The 26108-nt window shown below is 35.3% G+C and overlaps 2 protein-coding genes across 3 annotated transcripts; both read left to right on the top strand.

Moving 5' to 3' along the window:
* On the top strand, positions 1 to 24636 carry LOC129254735 (CUB and sushi domain-containing protein 3-like). 2 transcript variants are annotated; one of them, XM_064112415.1, is made up of 10 exons: positions 1 to 117; positions 9574 to 9636; positions 15815 to 16159; positions 17113 to 17358; positions 17978 to 18055; positions 18278 to 18541; positions 19121 to 19351; positions 21756 to 21846; positions 22212 to 22665; positions 23080 to 24636. In XM_064112415.1, exons 3-10 carry the CDS (start codon positions 15820 to 15822, stop codon positions 23386 to 23388), a joined length of 2013 nt encoding a protein of 670 aa, XP_063968485.1. In that variant the 5' UTR covers positions 1 to 117; positions 9574 to 9636; positions 15815 to 15819; the 3' UTR covers positions 23389 to 24636. The 2 variants fall into 2 exon arrangements, with proteins under 2 accessions (XP_063968485.1, XP_063968427.1); XM_064112357.1 differs by lacking the exons at positions 1 to 117; positions 9574 to 9636 and adding an exon at positions 10923 to 11090.
* On the top strand, positions 5938 to 8980 carry LOC135153111 (histamine H3 receptor-like). Its single transcript, XM_064094847.1, has 2 exons — positions 5938 to 6945; positions 8951 to 8980. Exons 1-2 carry the CDS (start codon positions 5938 to 5940, stop codon positions 8978 to 8980), a joined length of 1038 nt encoding a protein of 345 aa, XP_063950917.1.
* Positions 24637 to 26108: the final 1472 nt, after the last annotated feature.

The raw sequence follows: 26108 nt of genomic DNA, 5'->3' as shown, positions 1-26108 counted from the left end.
GAGCTAGATCAATATAGGTCTTCTTTATGCTCGATCACAAACCAGGCTATTAGGCCTACAAGTAGTAATTTCTGCCTGAAACTCTGCTCAAGTCCTGTTTGATCCTGCTGCGCCAGGGTAAGCATGTATTCTAGTAAAGTTTGAAGAAAGAAATACTTCGTTTTCATGCCTGTCATTATATTGAGTACGGAGCTACAGAATGCATGGTCTGAAAAGCAGAAGCACGAAAGTGTTGGAAGTACTTACTGGAAAAAGTGAGAAGTACGGAAAATACTGACTTTACCGAAGTACGGAAAATACTGACTTTACTGAAGTACGGAAAATACCGACTTTCCTGAGATACTGAAAATACTGACTCGAGAGAAGATACGGAAAGTACTGAGTCGAGAGAATAGACGGGAATTACTGATCTTACCGAGATTCCGAGATGAGTGAGGATGCTTGAAAGTTCTTACCAAGATACTGAAATTACGGAAATACTGAATGCTGGGTATTCGGTCTTCAACATGGTTGTGCGGTTCCACGAGATATGATATAAGATATTGTGAAGGAGTAAAGAGTCAGAAGTGAAGAAAGACGGACTTTACATCAACTGGTTGTATATTGCAGCCGAAACGAACCAGCTCGTCAGGAAAGAAAGTCGGTTCGGCTACAATATATATATATATATATATATATATATATATGCACACGTTGGTTGAAATCAACTATTAAACTTTTTAGTTTGCAGCATCATCACCATGAGGTTCGATCTTTGGTGAGTTGCTGAGTTTTAGAAAGTGATTTCCGCTGGTGACAGTAATCGACGGGACATACCTACAAATTATCCCGTTCATCGGGCCTACCTGCTACTGCATTTTGTGAATGAGTTGCGGATAATAATTTAGGTCCGAATTCACCGGGTATTAAATGAAATCTGTGAAACCAACATTCTTTCAAACGTTAGAGTCTTTTGTTGCAAAGGACTTACCCCTTTCTCGTTTTCCTATGGCATAGAGAAATTCCAACAGAGAATAAAAGGAGTTACTTCGTTACTTAATGCACTGTAATGATGTAAGTTAGTGAAAATGAACTGGCACGTCACCCTATAAGCATTTAGACTAGCTCCCGGATGTCACAGCGTAGGGCTAAGGCTGAGTGCATGTGCATGAGGAAGCGGGAGTTAACTAGTCTTCCGTTCCTTAAATCAATCTAGAACTATTGACCTAGTATGCAGTGCTCTTCAGATAAATGGATGGAAGGGGGTGCACAATTTTCTTACCTGTAACGGGTAATCCAGCTGCATCAAAAAGTAGGGAGTTCAGTAGGCTTTATGTCAAACTTTTACAACTCCCCAATTACTGTTATACTGTACATGTTTCACCTAAGTTGTCATTTTTGTCAATTAAGTCTATCTATAGATCAGATATATATTTTAATGGGATGAATATAACATATAAGATACATCATGGAAAAGAGTTTTTTGATATCATTAGAATGAGCAATAATATATGTTTTGGGGTATATTTTCAATGTACAAATGGGAGAGTTGACCTGTGACATCACAAATCTTGGTCGCGTTGCCAATTGGAGGATCTCCATAGCGTTACCGTTTTCGACATTCAAATGCGCATAACTTTCTTATTGTTTGTCCAATTGTTCTCATTGATCTTATCCTCCGATTTTCTATTTAATACAATTAACCTAACTTGTTCCGAGGGTTTCATTCTCCTTTAATTTCTTATTGCGAGTATGACAAACATGAAAAAGGCAAAAATTGCTGAAGCAGATATAAGGGGAAAAAAGAGGCAGGCCTATATAAAGGGGAAGGGATTACCCATCTATACACACCCAGGGGGAGTGAGAGAGAAATGTGAGAAAGTAGACCTGGAGAGAGGGAGACTCGTGCCACTGCTGATATCTGTATTCGGGGTGAATGTTGAATGTTCAATGAGTGTGTGTATGTGTGTGTGTGTGGGGGAGGGGGGGGGGGAGCTGCGTAGCCAAGATAATGAAATCGAGTTTGCGGTTTATCACTCCATTGCGAGTAATGCATATATGAATTTGCTATCAAATTGCATCAAACATGATACGTAATTGCTCAGTTCAGATCCACTGAATAATAAACTCACCGACCACGATCAATTTTAATTTTGCTCCACTTACATGTAAAGTTTTTATTTGTAACCACTCAATCGAATTTGGTCTACTTTTATTATCAAGTTCTTTTTTGACCACTTATTATTATGTTATCATTTTAACTTGTCATTTCAGTCAATGATAGCTATTTCTATGTTTCTTTAGACAAAACCATTTTGGAAAAATTGCAGATCCACCCTACTCCAAATAAACTGATAAAATCATTTTAGCCACTTAGTGCTTTTGATCACGTCGTCAGCAATCTTATCACAGTTGTCTTATTTTTGTTCTCCACAAATGCAATTGAACACAATTTGAGGAGGAAAAGAAATTTATGAAACCATCAGAAATTGGTATGTCTTCATTGGTTTTAGATTATTTTAGAATGGAGCTCCACTTCCTCAAAATGCTTTTCAAATGTCATAATAAAAAACCGACTTGGTTGCTCATATACGGTTATTTTTCGAATCAGTTCTATAAATCGTACTGACAACTATTTATCAGTTGTCGTTATGAAAGATGAATGCATACGATGGGCCTATTCGCCTAATATTTTGATCAAACTATTATATAAAGCCATATTGCACATATCTAGATCAAGGTCTTGTAATCGGATGTCTACAATGGAACAAGAAAACGACAATGAATGTATATATTGACAGCTCTTTTACAAGAGAGTATTCAGTTTTGTATCTTTGTTTGGTAAAGCAAACATAGAGGTTTGATGCTGTCAATTACAAAGCTCTGGAACTCTCTAAAAATGAAATGTTAAATCAACATTTGAAAGGTTGGAGAGGAAACCTTTTCCTAATGTCATATCAAACCTTATGTAAAGCTGAAATCTAATATGATCGAACTATTTAAAGTGATAAATGCAAAATTTCGAAAATGTCACTCCTCCAACCTTTCAAATGTTTTATTGACATATCCTTTTTTTAAAGTTAGGGAGACATCTCTCTAGAGATTTGCTCCAATTTGAAATTCAGGTAAGCTACAATGTTTGCCCTGATTTGTTTAAATTCCGAATATTAAGCAACCTTCATCCCCATGCTCTTTACATTTTGATCCATGTTTTTTCCTATGTAGCTGCTCTGATAACATACTAACACAACAAAATTGTTTTTATGTAATTTTTGCAATATTTGCATTTCCATCCTAACCTTCGATATGTATTCATCTTTAATTATACATGTATAGAGAACGAAAAGAAAATGAAAATGAGGTTTCGAATAATATACATAAACATTTACTAGTAACGAAACACATATTTGATCACAAGATGTTCTCACAAATACCAACCCACTCAAGCACACCATCCATCTTTCCCTCCCTCTCTCAAACACACACATTTTTTTTCAATATCAAATATAGCTGAAAACGCCACCCCGAATGAAGTAAAACTAATCACTTAAATAAAAGTAATATAATGTATAACATTCCTGACGTATACGCTCCTTCCTGCCGCCCTGCCTGAGCCCCACAATAAGAATAATACCTTGACATTGCTTTTCTTCCCCCTTTCCTTTTTAACTCCCACAATAAACTTCATCTAAATGAAACGAGAGGGTAAATAAAGAATGCACCCTTAAATTACAATTTAATCAAAATTTAATGTATTTTTCGCGTTATTTCCATCTCAACACTAAGTGAAGGTATCTTGCTTGAGCTCTAGAATAAAAAATGCATGTTTGACAGAAATCATATACCGGTAGAATTCACGTTTTTTTTATTTGAATTTGCACATACAGACACTCCCACACGCTGCCTTTCTCACACAAATATACACACCCACCCACGTTCCACAAACATCCTCATCCACACATAACCGACATCCACATCCTCAAATATTCTTATTCGAATAAGTAAATAATATATACATCAAACATTCCAATTAAAATGAGACTACTTTAATCAAATTTCTCGGGAGTCGGGATCATAGAAATATGTTCTAATTTTAACTAAACGATTATACACATTTCGAAAGGTCGCCTTCTGCATCTCATCTGGGTATAATTAATTCCCGTTCAATTCGACTTTGCTTATTTTGACTCCATATGAAATTAGTAAAATCAAATATAAATAAAATATTCAAATAAATATTAAATGATTTAGATAAGAAATTTTGCTGCCTTATAAAACTCTTTGAGGATTTGTCTGGACAGCCACCGCAAAATTTAACAAAGTGATATAAAGAAGTAAATGAAGGGACTAGTAGAGAAGAGATCATAAATCATGATCATGATGATTGTTCGATTTTACGATATCAGATAGCAAAATAGACAAAGCATATGAATAATGACACAATCCTAGACAAATGAACGAAAACGCTGTGATATATCAATTGCAATGTTTATAATCTTTAATCAATGAAAATAGGCTAAAATTTAAGTTTTCGTTTAACTTGATTGATTTGAATGGGTGGTACATCTCGTGGGAGGGAACTAGGAATTTAAATTTAGAATGTATTAGTCAACAGTGAAGAAGTAATAAATCCAACAGTTTCACATATCAACATTCGTTTAAGGGTTGCTGACATGGGTGGCGGAGCACAGGATTATATTTTGTGTTTAGGGGGGGGGGGCACAACATTAGATGTCCCCACCCCCCATGAACAACGGATAATCCTCTGCTCCGAAGCCTATGATATCTAGCAAAATAAAACAAAACTATGCATTCATACCAATTGGTCCAGTAGTGTACACTTCCGGATATGAAAGATAAAGTCAACATTTTGAATGTCGGATTGAAAAATCGATACATGGCTCCTATGAATATCATCTATTAATCCCATATCACAAGTATATTACGAATGAGAAGCTGTTTTTCGACAATGGAAATCAAGGATTCATGGCATATACTGATAATAACACCATCTAAATTTCCCTATTAACATCATGTAAATTATTATCAACAAATCAAATATAGCTGTCCTGTCATGAGATATATCCATTTCTTCTGACTTTCGATCAATAATACCACTCACCTTTATCTAAATCTGGGTTTTAACTGGCTTTTCTTGTCATCAAAGTAAATATGACTGCTTGCACGCAGTATTATGATGAGTTAACGATCTGTCACTAAACAAGTTTTCATCCTTTGAAATATATTTACCTAATTGACTTATTGTCATATGTCATTTATCATTACATGTCATCAAAGTATTTATTTTCAGCGACTTTCAATAATGCTATGGAGGCTCATCCCCGGGCTTATCCGCATCCCTACTCCCACAAGCTCCCTCACACGCATACACACGACGACATTGGTGAACGAACAGTAATTGACACATAAGGCTTTCCCCTCCCCCTAAAATTCAAGTTATGAGTATTCCTTTACCATGGCGCAACCTAACTCTGTGTCCACACTATTGATTTTTTGTTATGTTTGTTGGTATCAAGAAATATGCAAATCATATCTCGGTACCAGTCAAGGCTATTTAAGATTATGTAACCCTGCACGTACCAATTAGCAATATTGGTATTAGACGGCTACACCCTTGTTGTGATAAGGAATGGAATTGGGTGCGCGATATACGATTGAACTTGTGCAGCTTGTTCTGTCAGAGCGGGTGTGGCAATTGGTGGTAAAAGTGGTCATCATTAATATTTCATTTCCTCTCACCTAGCAATGGTATTCGTTCATACTTCATGTCTTTGTGACTGTCAACGACTCTGTCTGAATATTTCGTGTGGACTTTCTTCTGCCAACGTCAAGTCGTCAACGAAACTTTGTACAAGCATAATTTATGAAGACATATCTTTAACAACTGCATAAGACATATATTTTCTTCTGCATCTGGGTTTGGGGATTACTTCCATCATGGCACGAAATATGAATGATTATTCATCCGAGAGCACTTCTTATTCTTATGAATACAGCTATGAAAAACCTAACTCAAATGTTTGGTTGGCAACAGTTCCTTTGATTATTTCTATCATAGCATGCGTGACAGTATTGGGGAATACCATGGTGAATGCTGCTTATATCCGAAGTAATCGCATCCGTGCTAATGTGGCTAATATCTTCATTTTAAATCTATCCGTAACTGATTTTATCGTAGGAGCTTTCATGTGGCCAATTAATCTTACATGGCTCATCAAAGGTTACTGGTCATTTGGTGAAGTCCTTTGCAAGGTTTGGTTGATTACGGACTATACGGTGAGTGTGGTGTCTGTTTTGACCATGGTACTCATTAGTTGGGACCGGTACTGTCTATTGACAATGGGGGTCCAGTATCAGACGTATCAGACCAATAAAAGGGTGACACTAATTGTACTTGGCATCTGGATAGTTGTTTTTACATGGTATACTGTACTTGCATTTGCGTGGAGTCCAGTAACTGGGATGTCTTCTGTAAATTATGCTTATAACTGTGAAATGGAATTTACATACAGCCTTGGTGGAACAGTTCTCGTGAATGTTCTAGAGTTCTTCATCCCGCTTACAGCCTTGCTAATCATGAACATAGCCGTATATGTCAATATCAAACGGCGATCGAAGGGTATTGTGGGACCGAGCCCCCTTACAAACCAACTGACTCTATCCATTTCTAGAAATCAGGAACAATCCACCCATTTTTCAGAGAACAGAAATGTCGTTCAATCTGGAAATGTTTTGAATAATCAAAACGAGGAAGATCGGATCGCCACCTCATCTAATCTAGTCGCTGACACTATCGAAGGAAGGGCAAATGAACGGACATCAGGTAACAATGCAATAGGCAACATTTCGGAAACAAAGGAAAGAACATTGGCAAGACATCGTAAAGCCGCTGTTGTCCTTGCCATTCTTGTAGGAGGTTTCCTGATCTGTTGGTTGCCTATCCAAGTAACCACCATCATGTATGCCATTTGTGGTGACAGTTGTGTGTCTACGCTCAGTTGGGAGATCACAAATTCTCTCGTGTGGTGCATTTCATTTATTAACCCGTTCATATATGCCGCCACTAATGTGCACTTTCGGCGAAAATTTCGACATTTTCTGCTTTTTGATCGTTGGGCTTGTAATATGAAGTGTTGTAAACTATGAAGGGTACCGAGATTATATGAAGAAATCAGATCCTGAAATTTACATTGTATGAGTTTTTTTTTTATTGTATGCATTACAAGATTACATTACATAAATAGACTAACTTCTGCCAAACTAAAAAAAAAAACCGAACCCGACATTTTGCTCGTTCTGAATACCGTATACATCGCTTATAGTCAGGCAGCATAATCTGTTATCTACTTCGACAAATTGGCTAAGACCGATTTTTCACTTTTATGTGATTGGTGACATCACAAGGAACAACTTTCAACTTGGTGACAAATATCTAATGGTCATCTTGACCATGTGAGGGGCAAAATGGGGTCAATTTTTGGAATTGCCCCGAATGTGTCCAGTCATACATCAAATTGTTTGTATGGTTATATTGAACAAAAAAAAGTGTACATAACCCTATACTCTTGACCTCCCGTTAAAGAAGTTATGACCGGAAATGTCAAAAGGTCAGCGAACTTTCGTTATATGACAAATTACACTAAAGGTGTTAAGAAAACTAATATTTTTTTTCTTTTCTTTTTTGCATGAGTGTACTTTGTTATTTTCGATTTTAATAAGTTCATCTTCAGAGGTCCTTATCCAGAAGATATTAAGGGTCAAGACAAGGTCAGAGAAAGGTCAACAAACTTTCATTGGTAGCCAAAATACACTAAAAGCGGTTAGAATCTTAGAAGTAGGTTCTTTATTCTGAAAAGTCTCTAAGAAGACATTATCCATTAGATAAAAAGGGGTCAAATGTGCTCATTTAGGAACAAAATAGATAACCAGAGATAGACGTCGAATACATTCACTGGACCAACCTCCAGGGCCGAGTGGGGCATGTCAGGCCAGAAGAGATGATGGGGGCTCGAGTCAACTATTTATTGTTAAGTTAAGTTATATTTTGTTATCAATATTCATATATATTTCCATGTACAATTATTGTAAAACAAATCAAAAGAAAGCAAAACAATGATTGAAGTGATTTGATTAAATCTTTTAATAACGGTATTTATCAGTTTTACGTATTCCTTATTTGGTGTCAATTAGTAGCAGTAGGTAAATAATTTTTTAAAAAGTCACTCCTATGTGACAGTATCATAATTATATAACTGAGTGAATAAAGTTCTTAGCATTTTTTTTAAATAAAGGCTAAATCGATCTTATCTAAGTCGCGACGGATTAAGGTCCTCTACGAGGGACCTGGTAATGAAGATGCAATCCTCACATAAGGGCACTAGCACACCAAGTGGGAATCGAACCCAGGTCACCAGCTCTACCGACTGAGCTATCTCGCCTCTTATTTTTAGATCCTAACATATAATATAATTCGTCAACTCTTTGATAAGATTTATGGTTTACAATTTATGTATATTTCGGTGAAGATTCAGAACAATTTTCGAATCAATTTGAAGGTGTTAGATGGAGGTCGGGGTTAGTTGGAACATTTTTGACAAAAATGGCTGTAAAATCCAAATAGATTTTAATTGAGAAACAATACATCAGCTTGAAGCATATATAAGGGGTTCAAATGTACCCCATAAATTTGTTAACTCTATGAATGATGGTTCCTGAAAAAAAATCCACCTCAAACAAGACCATCGCAAGCGTTCCAACTTACCCCATATACGGGGTAAGTTGGAACATGGTATGGGGTATTAAAGTTGGAACACTGCATGTTCAATTAAGAATTATACTGAAACTACTTACAATTGTATATTATTACATGGTTTTAGCCTATTTGCTTTATTTTTTCAAATTCAAAATATTAAAAGTGGATTTGTTGAACTTTATGTATTCTATTATACAGGCACTCACGCAAGCCGACTGTGTAGGATAATTATGCGTATTTGTGTGCGTTTGATTTTATGCAATTAAGAATACTATCAGCAATTTCATGTACTTCTGCATCAAATCTACATGACACAAATTACTTGTTTATATTTTTTAATTATGCAAATAAGCATAGGAAATTTGCCCTAAATGTGTTTTGTTTTGTATGTTTTTGCCTTTATCTCTATTTATTAAACTAGTAGAATGCTAATTTTTGGTGAGAATATCAATTTTTACATTTATAACAAATACCCACAAAAAATTGCAAAAAATATAATTTCTTATATATATTTTTGTTTTTAAATTTGTATTTCTTTGTTTTTTTGTCAAACCTTTTGTTGGAACATGTTCCAACTAACCCCTTCAATTTTGTTCTAACTAACCCCAGATGCCCATTTGACATTTATAAGCTTACAGCACAAAAAGGGACTGCACCATGGTATATCAATAACCTTATTTTGTAGCTTGGTACAAGTGTCTATTATACCCCAAACTGGCCAATTTGATCTATGAACTTCTCTGAGATAATAAAACATTTCTGAAAGAGAAAAAAATTACTCAAAAGGTGAAAAAATAAAAATACCTTTTTATCTTCACCAGGTTTGTTGCACATGTGTTGTCTGTAATATGGTGGATGGCTGTTGATAATGGCAATAAATTGAGGTCAGTATTGCAAAAATTTATTTAAAGGTGTTAAAGAAAATTACAATGTTTCAACTTACCCCGCGTTCCAACTAACCCCAATCTCCCCTATCTATCTATTCAACTGCTGCTAACTATTTAAGTACTCAATGGGCAAGACATTTTTGTCTAGCTTCATTTTTTATGGAATTACATTACTTTGCAAAATTAAGGATGCTATAGTTTTGAGAATGACCATTTATGAATATAAATATCTGCCAGTGTTATATTTCCAATATTCGTGTGCGTTTCTGGCCGTATTTATTCATTATTGGGTTTATGTGCTATCAATTTTTGATAATCCCGTGATAAACTTTGGCATTGTAGACCCACTCCATTGTTTCCACTTGTAAACGAAAGAAAAAGATTATTCTCATAAATTTAATTGCTTTTCCCTTTTTCATTAAATGACATACCATATCAATATCCTTTAGTCTGTCACCCTCACACACATCCAAACTCTCATTTACACATTGGTAAATTGCCACTTGGTCTACTTTCCGTTTGGTCTCATCCCACGTGATCAATGTCAAATAATAATTTTTTTAAATAGTCCATATGTCATCTTGTCCAATATCCAGCATGTCAAGTTAGGGTATGCCAATTTCGTCTCAAATCCAATTGGTCTAACGCCACTTCGTCTTTATGATTAGATAAACTGTTTTTCTGCAACTTTCCTGAGACGAAATGCAAAGGCAGACGAAATAGAAATAAAATCATCGGGCATTAGACAAAACGGCAATTAGACTTGGTGGTTATTAGATGAGGATTAGTGAAACCAAACGGAAACTAGATCAAATAGTTTTAGCCCATGTGGTATCAAGACTATCATAGAAGAAGACCAACTGCTTGTAGACCACATGAATAAAACTCCCCCTATATTCCCCACAAATGTACAATTCACTTTCTTATGACAAATTCTTTCTATGATTACTAGAAAGCATGACCCATTGCAAAGTGTTTTCGAAACCCCCGGATCGTCCCCGAATATTATAGAAATAAATTTAGTTTAATATTTCAATGTTTAAAAACACAGAACTTCTTCCTTAACTAGATAGAGAGGATCATCTGAATGGAAGGAGATTAACATCATTAATATCTTACTCAATTAATCCAGACATAATCATCCATAATCCATATATACCCGTATCCATATCCATTAAACATTACTACATGTTGCCTGCCCCATGATGAGGATACCAGGTTATGCCACCGATCATCGATCGTGTCTAGTTTTGCACATCCGCATATGGTTATTAAGTACAGTATCGAAATTGAATCTCAGCCACCAGCAATTATCATTACTTTGAAACAACGAAGTCTTCTTATACGAGCTTATAATGAATGCCTCTGCATGGGAAGCATGGCGTTGAGAAAACACTTGGGTATAATAATCTTCTTTGGAATCTTGCAATTACCATGGGAACATACAAATGGTATGTAACAATTGATGTATGTAAGAATTGTAAGAGAAATTTCATTCATTCATCCATTCATTTTCTCTCTCTCTCTAAGGATATTCATTGCATGTGATTGAAGAATATTCCAGAGAGTCTCAGTTAAGCTTTGGTATGTAGGCATGAGACAGAATAATGATTGGCAGACAGTAGAGACTGTTGGCTAGGAAACGGGTCAATATGATTAGCTACATTTTTGTTCATTTTTGTTCATTTCACTGAGGTCATTCAAGAGTCTTCTAGAACTGGAATATTCAAGAAAGAAGGAGAATGCTCTTTTTAAAGACAATACTAGAAGCTTGCAGAATAGTGCAAATTTATATATATATATATATATATATATATATATATATATATATATATATATATATATATATATATATATCTAAGCTGGCAGTTTCCTCAAGGATCATCATCAGATCAGAACTCTGAGTTTCAGGCTAGACTTCATGTCAGAGCATAGTTTATCTCCACCTGCAATACAACATTAACTTCTGTGGAAATGTTTGCACACCATCAATGAACTGTTTGCAGTTATTTTGAGGAATTCTCAGTTCTCATCTAGATCATCATCCTGTTCTAAAGAACATTTTGTCAACCCATGGATTGCTGAAATCGACTGTTTATCATTAATACTCATTCAGTTCAATTGCGTCGCTATAAATTCTTTTTGTTATATCTGTATATTTTTAAATTTTTCTTCAGACTAAGTATTTACTTTGTTCTAGATGATTTGAATTTTGTTGAAGATAATCACTGTAGTATAAATGGTAACATGCATAATGCTGTCCCTGATTGTAACTATTGCACAGAAAAACAGTCTTTTGAATTAGTTTGTAATACCAGAATGAGCACTGACCTAACTCTCCATATGAATATTCGCAGCTTGTGTAAGAACTTTGATAATGTATTAGCATTCAGTAGTAATATCAACCCAGGGCTTGTCCCTATTGGCGTCTCTGAGACTTGGTTATGATATAATTTGTAATAATAGGAAAAATAAAAGAGGTGGTGGTGTTGCAATATATGTCCCTTCTCAGTTAGATTATCAGGTTTGTCATGATCTTAATTTAATGACCGATCATTTGGAAGCTGTATTTATAGAAATTTTGCTTCCTGGTAAAAGAAATGTTGTTCTTGGAGAAATCTACAGACCATCCCCATGGTAATTTCACAAGTTTTATAGATGACATGCAAAATATATTGGAAAAAGCTTTGCTTTCTCATCAATCATTATTTTTGATGGGGGATTTTTACATAAATCTATTACACTGCAGTGATAATGTTCACGTTGATGACTTCTTGAATCTGTTAATGTCTTTTTCATTGTTACCCTTAATCACAAAGCCTACCAGAGTGACTGATACATCTTCCACACTTATTGATAATATTTTTAGTAATTCGCAACCAGCTCCGTCTTGTGGAGTAGTAATTTCTGACTTATCTGACCACATTCCTGTTTTTACTAAACTAGCTTTAGGACAATATAAGGATCCAAATATTTACAACACCCATACTCGCCAAAGCAATTCTGAAAATATCGCTCGGCTCAGAGAAGCGTTAACTTCGGCTGATTGGAGTGACATACTCTCAGACCAAAGTGTAGAGAGTGCCTTTGATAATTTCATGAAAAAAATAATGGTTTTATATGACGAGAGCGTACCTGTGATTAATTGTACAAATAAGAGTCGATTTAGAGTTCCACGTATGCCGTGGATTACCAAATCTTTGTTAAACTCAATTAATAAGAAAAATAAGGTGCATTACCAATATAAAAAAACAAAGTCAGCATTTTTGTATAGGAAAGGGAATAGGAAATTCAGCATATAGAAATACTTTAACTGCTACATTGCGTAATGCAAAAAAGCAATATTACTGTGCTCAATTCCAAGCGACATTTAATAATATTAAGGATACCTGGAAAGTGATCAGAAATGTTTTTAAAGCGCCACTTAAGGTTTCAAAGATAAAACAGGTAATCATAAATGATCAAGTTGTGGATGATAACAGTGTTATTGTAGAAGAGTTCAACAATTATTTTTGTAATATTGGTCCAAATTTACAGGCGACTATTCCACCCTGTCAAAAAACCTGTGCTGACTTCTTGTCTGAGCCTACTTTGGAAAATCTATTTTTTTGCCTACAAGTGAGGAAGAGTTGACTGATGTGGTTAGATCTCTCAAAAGTAAAAAGAGCCCAGGCTGTGATAATATTAAAAATGAACTTATTAAACATGTTATTGTAGGAATCTTGACACCTCTTACTCACATCTTTAATCTTACAATGTCAAATGGCATTGTGCCTAGAAGCATGAAAATTGCAAAAGTTGTGCCAATTTTTAAGAAAGGCAACCCTGAATTGTTGACCAATTATCGTCCAATTTCTTTGTTGACATCTTTTTCAAAAAATATATGCAAGGGTCATACAATTCTTTAAAAAGTCAAATATCTTTTCGAATTTTCAATTTGGGTTTCGCGAGAAGCATACAACTACACATGCCATTTTGCACTTTGTTGATAAGGTTGCCACTGCCTTGGATAATTACTTGAGCACAATTGGTATGTTCTTGGATTTTTCAAAGGCTTTTGATACAGTTGATCATAAAATTTTGCTACATAAGTTATCCCATTATGGAGTGAGAGGTGTTGCCCTTGAGTAGTTTAGGAGTTATCTCACTGACAGGAGACAATTTGTATCTTTGAATAGAATTAATTCCAGCTTGCAAACTGTTACATGTGGTGTACCTCAGGGGTCTCTTCTAGGACCTCTCTTATTCATACTGTATATAAATGATTTTCAAAATTCATCAAACAAATTATCCTTTATTTTCTTTGCTGATGATTCTAGTGTATTTTATTTTTTTCACATAGGAATCCTCTAACCCTGATAGAAACAGTGAATTGTGAATTGAAGAATGTTATCTTGTGGGTTCAAGCCAATAAATTATCACTTAATTTTAAAAAGACAAATTATATGCTTTTTAGTAATTCCTTAAAAATGCTGCCTGGCAATGCAATGTTTAATAATGTCTGTCTTGAAAGTGTAACCTAAACTAAATTTCTTGGGTTATTTATTGATGAAAAATTGAACTGGACACTTCATGTAAATCATCTCTGCAAACTGTTGTAAAAAAATACCGGTGTTATATACAATTGAGATCAGTTTTCCCTAAAGAAATTTTATTTATATTATATTCCTCATTAATTGTTCCTTACTTAAACTACGGTGTGCTTGCCTGGGGCAACTCACTTAAAACGCAATTGCAAAAATTATTCATCGTTCAGAAGAGAGCTATTAGAAGTATATGTAATGTCAGTTATTGTGCTCATACAAATGTTTTATTTCATGACAATCACTTATTGAAAGTGGAAGATATTTGCTTTATGCAGCTAGGATCTCTTATGTATGATTTTGATTCAGGAAGTCTCCCTTCAGCCCTGGCACTGATATTTAAGAAAAATAGTCAAGTACACAATTACAATACTAGACAATCTTCCACTCTCCATATATCTCGTGCAAGAACAAAGTTCACTTTGGGCACTCTAGTTTGCACTGGACCCAGGTTTTGGAATGCACTTGACCCTGACATTACACATGCTGTCAGTTCTACAGTGTTTAAACGAAAATTGAAATCTTATTTACTGAGTAACTATGGAAGTGATTCGTAAAGCCTATTTTTCGTGTGTTATTTATCAGTTAATGCTAAATTATCAATACGTTTCACCCCCCCCCCCCTTTCCCGGGCCTGGCTGGTCTCTGTCCTCATGTCCCCTTTTTTGTCCCTTTTGTACATAAATGTGTCCCTCTTCTCTTCCCGCCTCTCTCTTTAGTTATCATATTGCCATTTCTGTGTTGTTTATCCAATGTTCTTTGAATTCGTAATGAGGAACCTTAATTTACAAGCATTGCTTCACTTAGGTCTCCTCGTCTTCCTTTAAAATTATTTCTTTTCTGTCTTAAGCTGTATAATGTATTTAAAAACAATGTTTTCTGCATACTCTGTTTTATGTATACCTGTATGTTTTATCATGTACTCTGCTCATTGTTTCATACACACTTGTATGTTTGTCATGTATTCAAACTTAAAGTTGGAAGACAAATAAAATGAACTAATGTTATATTCTGTATTTTTTGTACAGTTTTTTGTATTATGAATAATTATTTGACTCTGTGAACAGTGTTTTGTTGATATGCTATTACTTGTATGATTTTGAACTGAATGATTTAAAAAATACTATTACCAAAAAAATCATCAACTTCGTCTTCACAGACATTTCAACTTGTTACAGTGACTGTACTAATTATTCATCGCGTTTCAAAATCAATTTCATCATCGCCAGCATTGTGGACTTTAACTTAAGGAACACCTTGTCAGCCAATTCGGATTATTTGGATTTTCATAATTTTGGATTAATCCGAACTGACTCTTCTAAATATGTTTTTTTTGCCTTGTGTAGTGTATGATCTATTTACCTCTAAATAGAAAAGGCAAACAATTTCTCTATTATTTATTTGTCCAATATCGCAACACATTGAAAATTCATTTGATTCCGAAAAATGTGACAGGACTCATTTTTTTTAAGGAAGTGTTTCCAATTCAGTTAAAAAAGAATATGCTTTCGTCGATGTTTTCTGATTGAATGAGTGTTATATAATTGTGCTGTTATCTAAATTACACTGTATGATTTCTGTATCGTTAACAGGAGAAATGGTGAGGTTAACTTGTAATGACTCTTCAGCTTCAAATCTGACATCTCCTGGATATCCCCAGCATTATGGCTACAACTTAAACATCATGTGGAATATCACAGCACCGCTAAACAAAGGGATCGCGATTCTCTTTCAAAAATTCAGTACTGAGAAATTTGATGACGTGTTGGGAGTCCGTGATCCTGTAAGAGCCTTCAATAGCCGCAACTATTCTGGAACAGGCCTAAATGTTCCTCCATTTCTATCAACAGGGTCGTATCTTCGTCTCACTTTTCAATCAGACGGCAATCAAGACTGTTCAGGATTCCATCTAGCACTTCATTGTTTTGATAAATCAGGTTTGTGCTTTACCATGCACATTGTCCAGTTTGTGGTCGTTTTTAAAAAATAAAAATGGAAAACTATAAATAAAAATCCATAATATATGTATAGAGGAAAAGTCTCATTCGTGAAATGTCGATAGGTTTATTAAAACACTACTTTCGATGATTTTTTTTATCAGAGCTGGATATGATTTATTGGTTATGACTGATTATTGTAGAAGATAAGCATGAACTGATCCTTCTTCCTTTACGTTTTGGGCTTTCCTTGTGTTATTTTAGAATCAGAATTAATATCACCATTTCGAATCCGGGGGATTTAACCATCATGAGTAAAACAAGTAGACCTACTTTAGAAAGTTCTCTGCCACTGTGCTGCCCGTTGTGGATAGAGTCGGTATTTAACAGTTAAACATGATTAAAATTAATTCTGGTCGGAATAAATTGATATCTGAGACCTATCAGGCTGATGGTAATCATGTTGGCCTACTCCACGAAGATGTACTTACTCACTGCCATCGCTTGCATGATATCAAGATACGGTATGTTTGGCAATTAAACAATATCAGCAATGTCAATGGATACAAAGTTAGACACGTACATGATTGCATCGAGAGCAGATTTTCGGAAACGAACACTTTTGCAAGTTTTGACAAATGGACTTATTACGTATTTTGATAATGAAAATGATGAATAAGTATAATAATTTTACTCCCTCCCTATTTAAAAAGATGTGTTCGAAAAAAGAATTGGACAATATTGATGCCAAAATAGGGTCAAGATCAACATTTTGACAGGCAAACCCTTTCTCCATATTCTCCTTTGCACTGTTCAATCGATTCTGTTTTCTGGTTGAGCACCCAGAAGCCCACTTACAGTAGGTATCAATGTATAGTTTATAAAAGAAAATATTTTTCTTCTCAGAATTTGGTTAGGAAGTTAAAAGGTTAAATATCTGTCTCATCATTCAGAACGAACACAAAACGTAAGACTCAAGAGCAGTATGAAGGCTAATGAGGGAATCTTGGAGGTCTTTAGACATGTTAGAGGTCCTCGTCTTCGGGACCACTGGATTCCAGTTTGCACAGAAAGCTTAAACTCATATCTTGCAGAGCTCACCTGCCGACAGCTAGGATTCCCTGGGGTCTATCAACTTACAAATGAAACAAACATTCAATACAAGGACTCTACTTGCGCCAGCATCGTCTGTGATAAATGTAAGTAAAAGTGTTATAACTGGTCCCCTGGTCCTTTAATAATATATAGAGCTTTAATACGTTAACATCTTGATCAGTCATAAGTTGCTTGCCCCCCCCCCAAAAAAAAATCGTTATTTCTTTACATTATAGTGGTAGACTTACGCTCAGTTTAAGTCTTATGCATCATTATATCTACTGTGTTTTATCAATAAAGGTTCGTAAAAATTATTAGAATAAGTTATCAGATTTCCGACTGTTCTTTCTTTTGCATTATGTTCATTCTTTGTCATGTTTATATTTTGCTTTCTTGCATTCTTACACGTTTTAGTATCTATGTATAATTTAAGTGATATATACACACACCTCACCCCCACACACAATGTGTGTGTTTGTGTCAGGTAAAATGGTTGACATTATTAGGAATTTGACTTAACATGCAAATACTGTCATGACTGTAGGATTATCCTGATGTTTTTATAAATGACAATTTTTTTTTACTTCATTTGCTTCATTATTCTTGCAACCATCTTCGGATAATCCGATTATCAGCATTTAGAGAATCTAAGCTGAATATTGATATTTGGTGAGAGCTTGTTTTTCCTATCATTTTTTTTTCACTACGGTTTTTTTTTTCCAGCAAACTTTTTACTTCAACAGTGTGTTTGGAATATGACACAACAAGAACCATCCAAAGCTAGCAGGTTACAATGTTTCAGTAAGTATTTTTTTGCTCATTTAGATACTTCGTCATTAGCCTTACTTTTCACTGGAATCATTCAAATTACGATATTTTTTACCGTGTGAAAGGACGGATAGATACTTTCGCATCGCAAACATCATTCGTGTTTTTATGGTTATTTTCATATTGTTTTATGAAATTATTGATTGTTTTTGTGAACCACTCAAATAGTATATTAATATTTCTTACGATCCTCAGATTTTGCATATCGTGGGTGCTACCTACTTGCTACTAACTACAAACTCTACCTGAGATCCAATGACACTGACGTAGATGAATGCATACACAAGTGCTCTATGACATCCTCAGAACTAGCAGCGATCACAGGAGACGGATGCTACTGTTTCAATGTTTCTCAATCCTCGATCCACACTGAATATCCAGACGATAGCATGTGTGCTCGAACAGGATACAGCATCCATGTAGGAGATGGCATTAAGATATGGGCCTTTCATTACAATGGTATGAATTATCAAATGCATGAAAGAAATGATTTGTGGATTACAGGTTAAGTCTAAAGATAGAGACGGTCTAGCTGTCTTCTTTCAAATTAGGCCTCGTCTGCGCTTGAATAAAAATAAAGTGTAGTCATGATTACCTCAGTTTTATGTAATAATAATTTTGCAATGATACTTTAAAGCTACCACTCAATTTGAATGACTGATAGTTATTGAAATGGTACATTTGTTACATTCCTGAAACGGAACCCTAATTAATAATTGTTTCGGAATATATGATAATCCAAACTAAGTCTAACTTGCTCTAAAACTTGTATGCGGGATTTTTTTAATGATAAAAAACAATTACAGTTATTTGACATTACAAGTGCAGAAACCTGGTTATAACTCTCACACCAGTTTTATTGTGATGATTAGATCACTGGCTGATCAATTAATGTCTGAAAGTAAATGACATGAATCACATTGATTTCTTTCCTATTAAAATGTTAAGATCAGAACAAATAAATACAAATTGGCAAATTTGTAAAATGTTGTGAATTCTCCAGTTAATTTTCAGATTTTCTCAATTTTCCGTGTACAGCTACTGTCGGGGTCTGTGAACACCCTGGTGATGTTGATAATGGATGGTGGTCATCAAACTACACACATCTAGGATCTACACTAAAATTATCATGTCAAACTGGTTACGTCGTCAATGGAAGTGAATTCATCGAATGCAAACCAAATGTGATCTCCATGAAGGGAGGCCAAGATTGGGACAAGACGATTCCAGAATGTCAGAGGGCAACAGAAACCCCAAAACCGACACAAGGTGTTTGATATTTTCAGTTGAGATCATTTATTATACCGTTTAAAATAAAAATCGATACATGCGCAACATTTAACCAAGTGATAAACGGGGCCCCCGATACAGTATAAACATAGTCACCATAAAGAACATACAATATACATACGACACAAAACTATTTCAATGTTTAGGAAAAAAACTTACAAGCAAATTACATGTCATGTTTTCAATAGCGATGGAACACATGTCTAAGTTTGGTTTAGATAATTTTGAAAATATAAAGCCCTTTTTTTTAGTCATGTGATTAATTATTGTTATAACTTACCAATACTGTATTCCCGCTGTTTTTCAAATTTATCTCGGTGCTGTCGCGGGACGACGACACCGCTATAAACCCGCTAGAAATGCATTCACAGTAGAAAAGTTATCCCGGTACAGTCCCGTGACACTGCAGCAGGTGATTTTTAGAAACTCCGTAACAAAACACGTGTAGACCGTAGACTTGTGACTCCGTGAGTGATCCGACTCTGGTACACCGGAAATACTTGAGGGCGGGTATAATCGAACCCAAGTCCTTCAAATTGAAAGACGAGAGTCATACCACAAGACCCGCACGACGCCCCCACATTATAGTAAACATGTCACAAGTGGTTTAGCCCGGTGTTGTATCGGTGTGCCTTCACACTGAAGGAACGGGGCTATCCCGCTGCTGGCTTGCCTAGCGGTAGTTTGTTACGAAGGCGGCGGGTCCAAGAATTTATACTGAAGGTGTCACGCGCGTAAAACATTCCCCATAGACTTGTGTGTTAAAATGGCACTTAAGAAAAATTCATAAAAAATAAATGTGAAATTAGAGGGTCGAATGTTTACTACCTTTGGATAGGATATATATCTGACATTCCATATCTGACCAGAGAAGGGTATCGTAGCCAGCTCATTTTAAAAATAAATCGCCATTTATGAAGATAACTATGATGGGATCAAATTCATCAACTGAAACAGTAAAATAGCCCCAATTCTTCCGCCAGTCAAAAAATAGTTCCAAATCATTGATATATCTTCCCAATTTGGGCAAAGGAAGTTCAGTAGTTACCATTTCTAGAATCAGTGTTAGATTTTGAATCATATTCATACACTTTTGTCAATCAGCAATATCAAATTGAAAAAATTCGAACGGGTTGGGTCGAACGAATATCTTTAGCCCTCCTGATGTAATTAGGCTCGTGGCACCTGAAAGCAACACTGCTAATAGTCTCGGGACAGTCCCGATACTGTAGCGGTGTTTGTGGCCAGTGTGAAGACGGTATCATATTGTAGTTGATTTTTCCCATTAGGCTCAAATCGCTTACAACGGAAAGTACCAAGGTGGTGTTTCTATCTCCTTTTAAACAAATCAATAATACTAGTTACTACTTGTAACATGAGTAATAGAAGGCAAACAAGACGGTCTAATTTGGTAGTATTACTGTATGTTCAAGTAAGATGAAATTAATAAAAATTAATGAAGAGGAGTTATAACACACTGCACATTTATGAAATCTATAAAAATTATATACCATAAATATGAGTTTATCATGACGTAATTTACATGATTAAAAAACCGATGATCTAATGCATCATTTTACTTGTGAAGAAACATTTTAATGAAGTTTTCCCCTGGAAACTACTATCATTTCTATAATTCAATATCATTTTAATAATGTGCTGCAACCACTAGTTTATTTTCATATTAAAAGTAAATGCTAGTTTTGGTAACGATATCAAAATGAGTTCGTACAGAATCCAATGAAATGACCACCAAAGTGTCTGTTTGTATAAATAAAACGCATGTGCCAAAGGATTCTGGAAGAAATTGTGTAATTGCTGAGAAATCAGCAAATAAGCACAGGATTCGGGTAGAGCGTCGGGCCCGACGCTCAAAGCAATAATTATACACTGTCCCACGTGCGCTTATCTGTGTTGGGGAAGTTCAGTCTGAACATTATTCAGCGTAGATTTCAAGATTTCACAAAGTTCAGTTTATGTAACTGTACCAGATCTAGATCCTCGATGATATACTGACAATTAAGCCTGGTTTTACATACTTTCTCATGAAATCAGTGTTTACTGCAACTATGATCGTTTGTGTAGTTAGTCGATTGTCATATACTTCTCGCCGATACCGTCCATTCAGTAGAAAGTAAGTTTTCTATTCTTTCTCCAGCCTTCAAGATATCATACTTCTTTACGATCATTTGTTTCAAAATTGAAATATTAAGCGTTTTGGTTTCAGGTAGAGAATGAACATGTATAAAGCTACTTGTAGATCGCAATCGAATTTAGTGGTCTTATCATTTCCACCGATATCAATAGTTTTCTTACTCTATGAATTATATCAAGATTAAGCAAAAAGTAAATTTGATCTGATATTTCCTTTATTCCTTCTTAGAATCCATCGGGGAAGGTCCACTTCTAGAGCCATGGTCATTGATTACTATCATCATTGTTTCTCTTTCATCAATCGTTGCTGGGGTTGTGATGTATGTAATTATTCATTGTATCTTTCAACTGAACCAATTAAGTCTGTATAATGACATCTTCCTATCTCTTAACTGCAAACTAAGATTTCTCGAATGCTAAATAATTCTTTCTACATTGGAATACCGTTGGGGGAGAAATGGCTTTACACAGTTTTGGAATCATATATTGCCTTTTTAAATATACCATCATACATGATCACTATTTTAACCTAATGTTTTCTTAAAAACATTTTTGCTCAATTCCAATCAATTCTCAAAATCTTAAACTTTTTATATAAATATATAATGATGCAAGTTGTAACTTCTGAAGGATAAACAGGACGGAAAGGAAAATATGATAATCATTTTTTAAAACTATTATGCAGATACGGATACTGCAAGTCAAAGGATTGTCGAAAAATATGTTTGGGATTTACCAAGACATTTCCAAGAAAAAGACAAGCGACTCGTTATGGCGATGATATATCACTCAGCTCCAACATGTCTACTTCTGAAAAATATCTACATGTCAACTCATCACAGGTATGCCTAAATCCGCCTGAACCCAACAGACAGGACGAGCAACAAAGTAGGGTTAAAGGAGAAGATACTTCTGTAGCAATGCTCTCAGTGGTTGAATGCGCTACGGTCAACAAGGATAATCACGACACTCGAAATTCGTCTACAGACCTCATCAAATGCGGATCACGGACAGATGATGATGATGTTTACACTGACATACCCACCAAGTTGACTCAGATCCCATCGTGTGTTAAATCCCACACCATGAAGAACCGACCACTCCCGGACTGTCCAAAGGGTGGATTAATCAAACCTCCTGTACGTATGTTTAAATTGTCACTTCCCACTCTATATTTTGGTATTAATTGTTTCTGATGTTAGATATTTTGTATTTTGTATTTTTGATGTTGTTTGTTGTTGTTGTTGTTGTTCATAGTTATCTTGACATGTATTTTAAACTGCAGGGCGCCTTTGTAAAGCAGTTTTAAGAACTGAACTTTCCTACCCTGCAGTATAAGATAAATAAAACACAATAAATAAATAAATAATAACTATTTTGAAAACCTAGGTTGCTTGATTGTGACGTTTCAACCAAACCATGAGATAAGTTTAATTTCAATGAATTCATTCAGTCGTCGAATATGATATTATATACACATTTTTTAAGAAGAAGTATATTGATTTATGTTTTACGAATTGTGCACTAATAGTTGAATATACATGTATTTACAGGTTCATGACTATATCGATATGGGTAACATTCCAGCAAGGGTAAGTGATTGTCCCAACGCAACGAGGTTACGCGAATCTTCAAACTTTGGAAACGACACCTCTTCTGATCAACGAATAGGCATACCAGTCAACATAATACCAACACCTGATGCGGTCGCTGATACCGACGTTGATGCTTTTGGGTACTTGCTATCTTCCTCCTCAGCATCGATGAGTACGATGGAACGATCTCGAGTTGATAATCGTGATGAGTATGGTTATCAAACTCTATCTAAACGCGAAGAAAGTGCCTACACGGACTTGATTTAATTGAGTATCATAACCGGTGAATCATATTGTGAGTATAAAAGCGAAATGAGCTTTAGAACTCTTACAAGTTGCTTCCTTCGAAATATAGGCCTACCTTGTAATGTTTGTGGAAGAATGAAAAAGGTTGCATCTTTGTGATCTTCCATATTTTTAACGAGGAAAATATGATTGATCATCATAATATATACCTCCAAGCTAGTGTTACACTGTCATGACGATGCACGATTAGTGAATCTACGGACGAACCGTATCAGGACAATTTATTATCAGTTCCTTGTTGTGCCTTCCAATAGTTTTTTAAGAGAAAAATCAGTTTCAGAAACTATACAATTTTCAAACAAACACTCAAAACAAGATTTATTGTTCTCAAAGTATTTGAAAATATGAATAAATTACTCCACAGTATATAATTATGTTAGATTCTATCATTCTACTACAATGTGTATATTTGTTGAAGCCTTTTGGTGATAACTATATGTGTACAGTCACCTTTATATCTTATTTGAGAGCTAGATATGTTGTCTTTATTCCCACCTTCCTAGATAGGAATACTAACGGACATTTCTTTATGTGGGATTATTTTTGCAACTTACAAATGAGAAACTCAGAAATGAAAATGAGTGATAAACAAAATCAAACCAAAGCTTTGAACTTTACGGTTGCAAATGGGCGATGCAAACGAAATTCGATAAACTGGTATTTTCACAAAATAAAGGGTTAAACGTTTTGAGTGTGTGATCAATTGAATGTATGCTTTAACTTGTTTAAAAAAGTATATCATACGTATAACTAATCAGAATTCAAATTTAATCAATTGAAACCAGGTTTTTTTCATGGAATCTTGACCAACACGTTCTCACTATATTGGCTCCTGTCAAAATGGCACTTTGATTATTCAGATGAATTCACAGATAACGTTCATTTTTTCGTCGTGACCACAATCATTATTAAATTTCAAGAAAATACAGACTATAAAAAAAATTATGTGAAAAATTCTATACAGGTTTGATTTTACTGGAATTTATATCGAGGGATTTCTTCTTTTATTATCAAATTTGTATGCTCTTGAATCTGTAGTAATTTTATAATTTTTCGTCTTTATTTGATGTTGAGTGAAGAATTTACAATGTCAAATTTATAGTTCGATTGGTTTATTTGCAATAGATGTAAAAAAAAAATCACCCACACACACGCCCTCACACAAATTAACCATCAATGTTTCAATAACAAATTAAATGCTTCATATTGAAAAAGAAACACAGGCTTCTGCGTGTAAATATTCTCCTAATGAAATAAAACAAGGCATTTATTCACAGGCCTAATAATCTTTTTGTTAAGATACATGTGCATTAACTCGGGTAATATGAAAATGATCGTCGTGAGTAAACCGTGTTTACACAGTGACTCGGCTCGGGGGTTCGACACGCGAGCCGTGCTCAACACGGCAATTTTATGTTGTGTAAATGCAACCGATCCGCGAGCCGTGTCGAACACGGATTTTTTGATCCGCCAAAATCGTTGGTTTCAACCCGCGAGCCGAGTCAGACTCGCCGTCGAACCCGCATGACCTAGGTCAAACACGGCATAAAATTATTTGTGACGTCTTTTACTTCCGTTAGTGATCCGTGGACCGTGTCGAACTCGCCTTTTTTGTTTCAGTATGAACGCGATCACAGTTGCCCTTTTCGCAGCGTGGGTCGCAGCATTCGACGCTGCTTGAGGATTCAACTCTCGAGCCGAGTTGTGTGTAAACACGGTATGACCGAACGTCTTCTTGGAAGGGTTTTTCCCCTATAATGATCAAGATCAAGTTCAGTCGTTTTCTTGTGGTATTCTATGAATGCAATTTGAAGTGGCACCAAAACCAAAAGTGAAATATGAACCAACACGACTGCTTAATGCTGCTATACAATCCCGTATGATAGACGCACTATTTTTAATTTATACTTCCGTGTTTTAATGGAATTCGCTCCGGCTAATATCCGCAATGTTCGGGTATATGAAATATATTTTTAGAAAGAAAAATCACTCAAGTATTACAATACAGTTATAAATTCAAAATGAAGTATTATATAAATGAAAGTGTTATTTGTGCGACAAAGAATATGATTAGCAGATCATAGGCGGATCCAGCTTTTGGCGAAAGGGGGGGGGGAGGCGTACTGCCAAGCGGCGCACATATTTTTGCACTTCAACGGCGCCATAAAAGAAAATGTTGAAAAAGGGGTAAAGTCTGACCCTGTCAAATGCTCTTTTCAAAATGTAGGATTTCCATTCATGCCATTTTGCATGACCACACGCAAGGGGGGGGGGGGGGGGCAAGACTCGAACATATTTTTGAAAAAAAAAAACGATAGAGTAAACGGACCGAACTGCTCAATGGGGCGATTTCTTTTTTTTTACAAGTGTAATAAAAGTATTTGGTGTACATCTCACATTTGCACATTTTTCGTAGATTTCATGAAATGTTGAGGGAAAAATGTGTTTTCACAACAGCTGATCGGGAATTTGCCCCCCTTCCCCCTTGCTGCGTACGACCATTCCCTGAAATCCACTGAAACATATCTCATTATAACAGAAAATATCAATTTAAACATATAATATTTCTAAAACATACATAGAGAGAGATTGAAAAACTTATTAAAGAAAGAAACAAGCAAAAAGTAATACAAATTATGCATGTTATGTGCGATTTCACAATCTCGTGTACCAACCCTTTT

The sequence above is a fragment of the Lytechinus pictus genome, chromosome 1 (genome assembly GCF_037042905.1).
Source record: "Lytechinus pictus isolate F3 Inbred chromosome 1, Lp3.0, whole genome shotgun sequence".
Classification (NCBI taxonomy): Eukaryota; Metazoa; Echinodermata; class Echinoidea; order Temnopleuroida; family Toxopneustidae; genus Lytechinus; species Lytechinus pictus.
The sequence above is the reverse complement of the archived record's forward strand: the minus strand, read 5'-3'. Positions and strand labels throughout refer to the sequence as shown.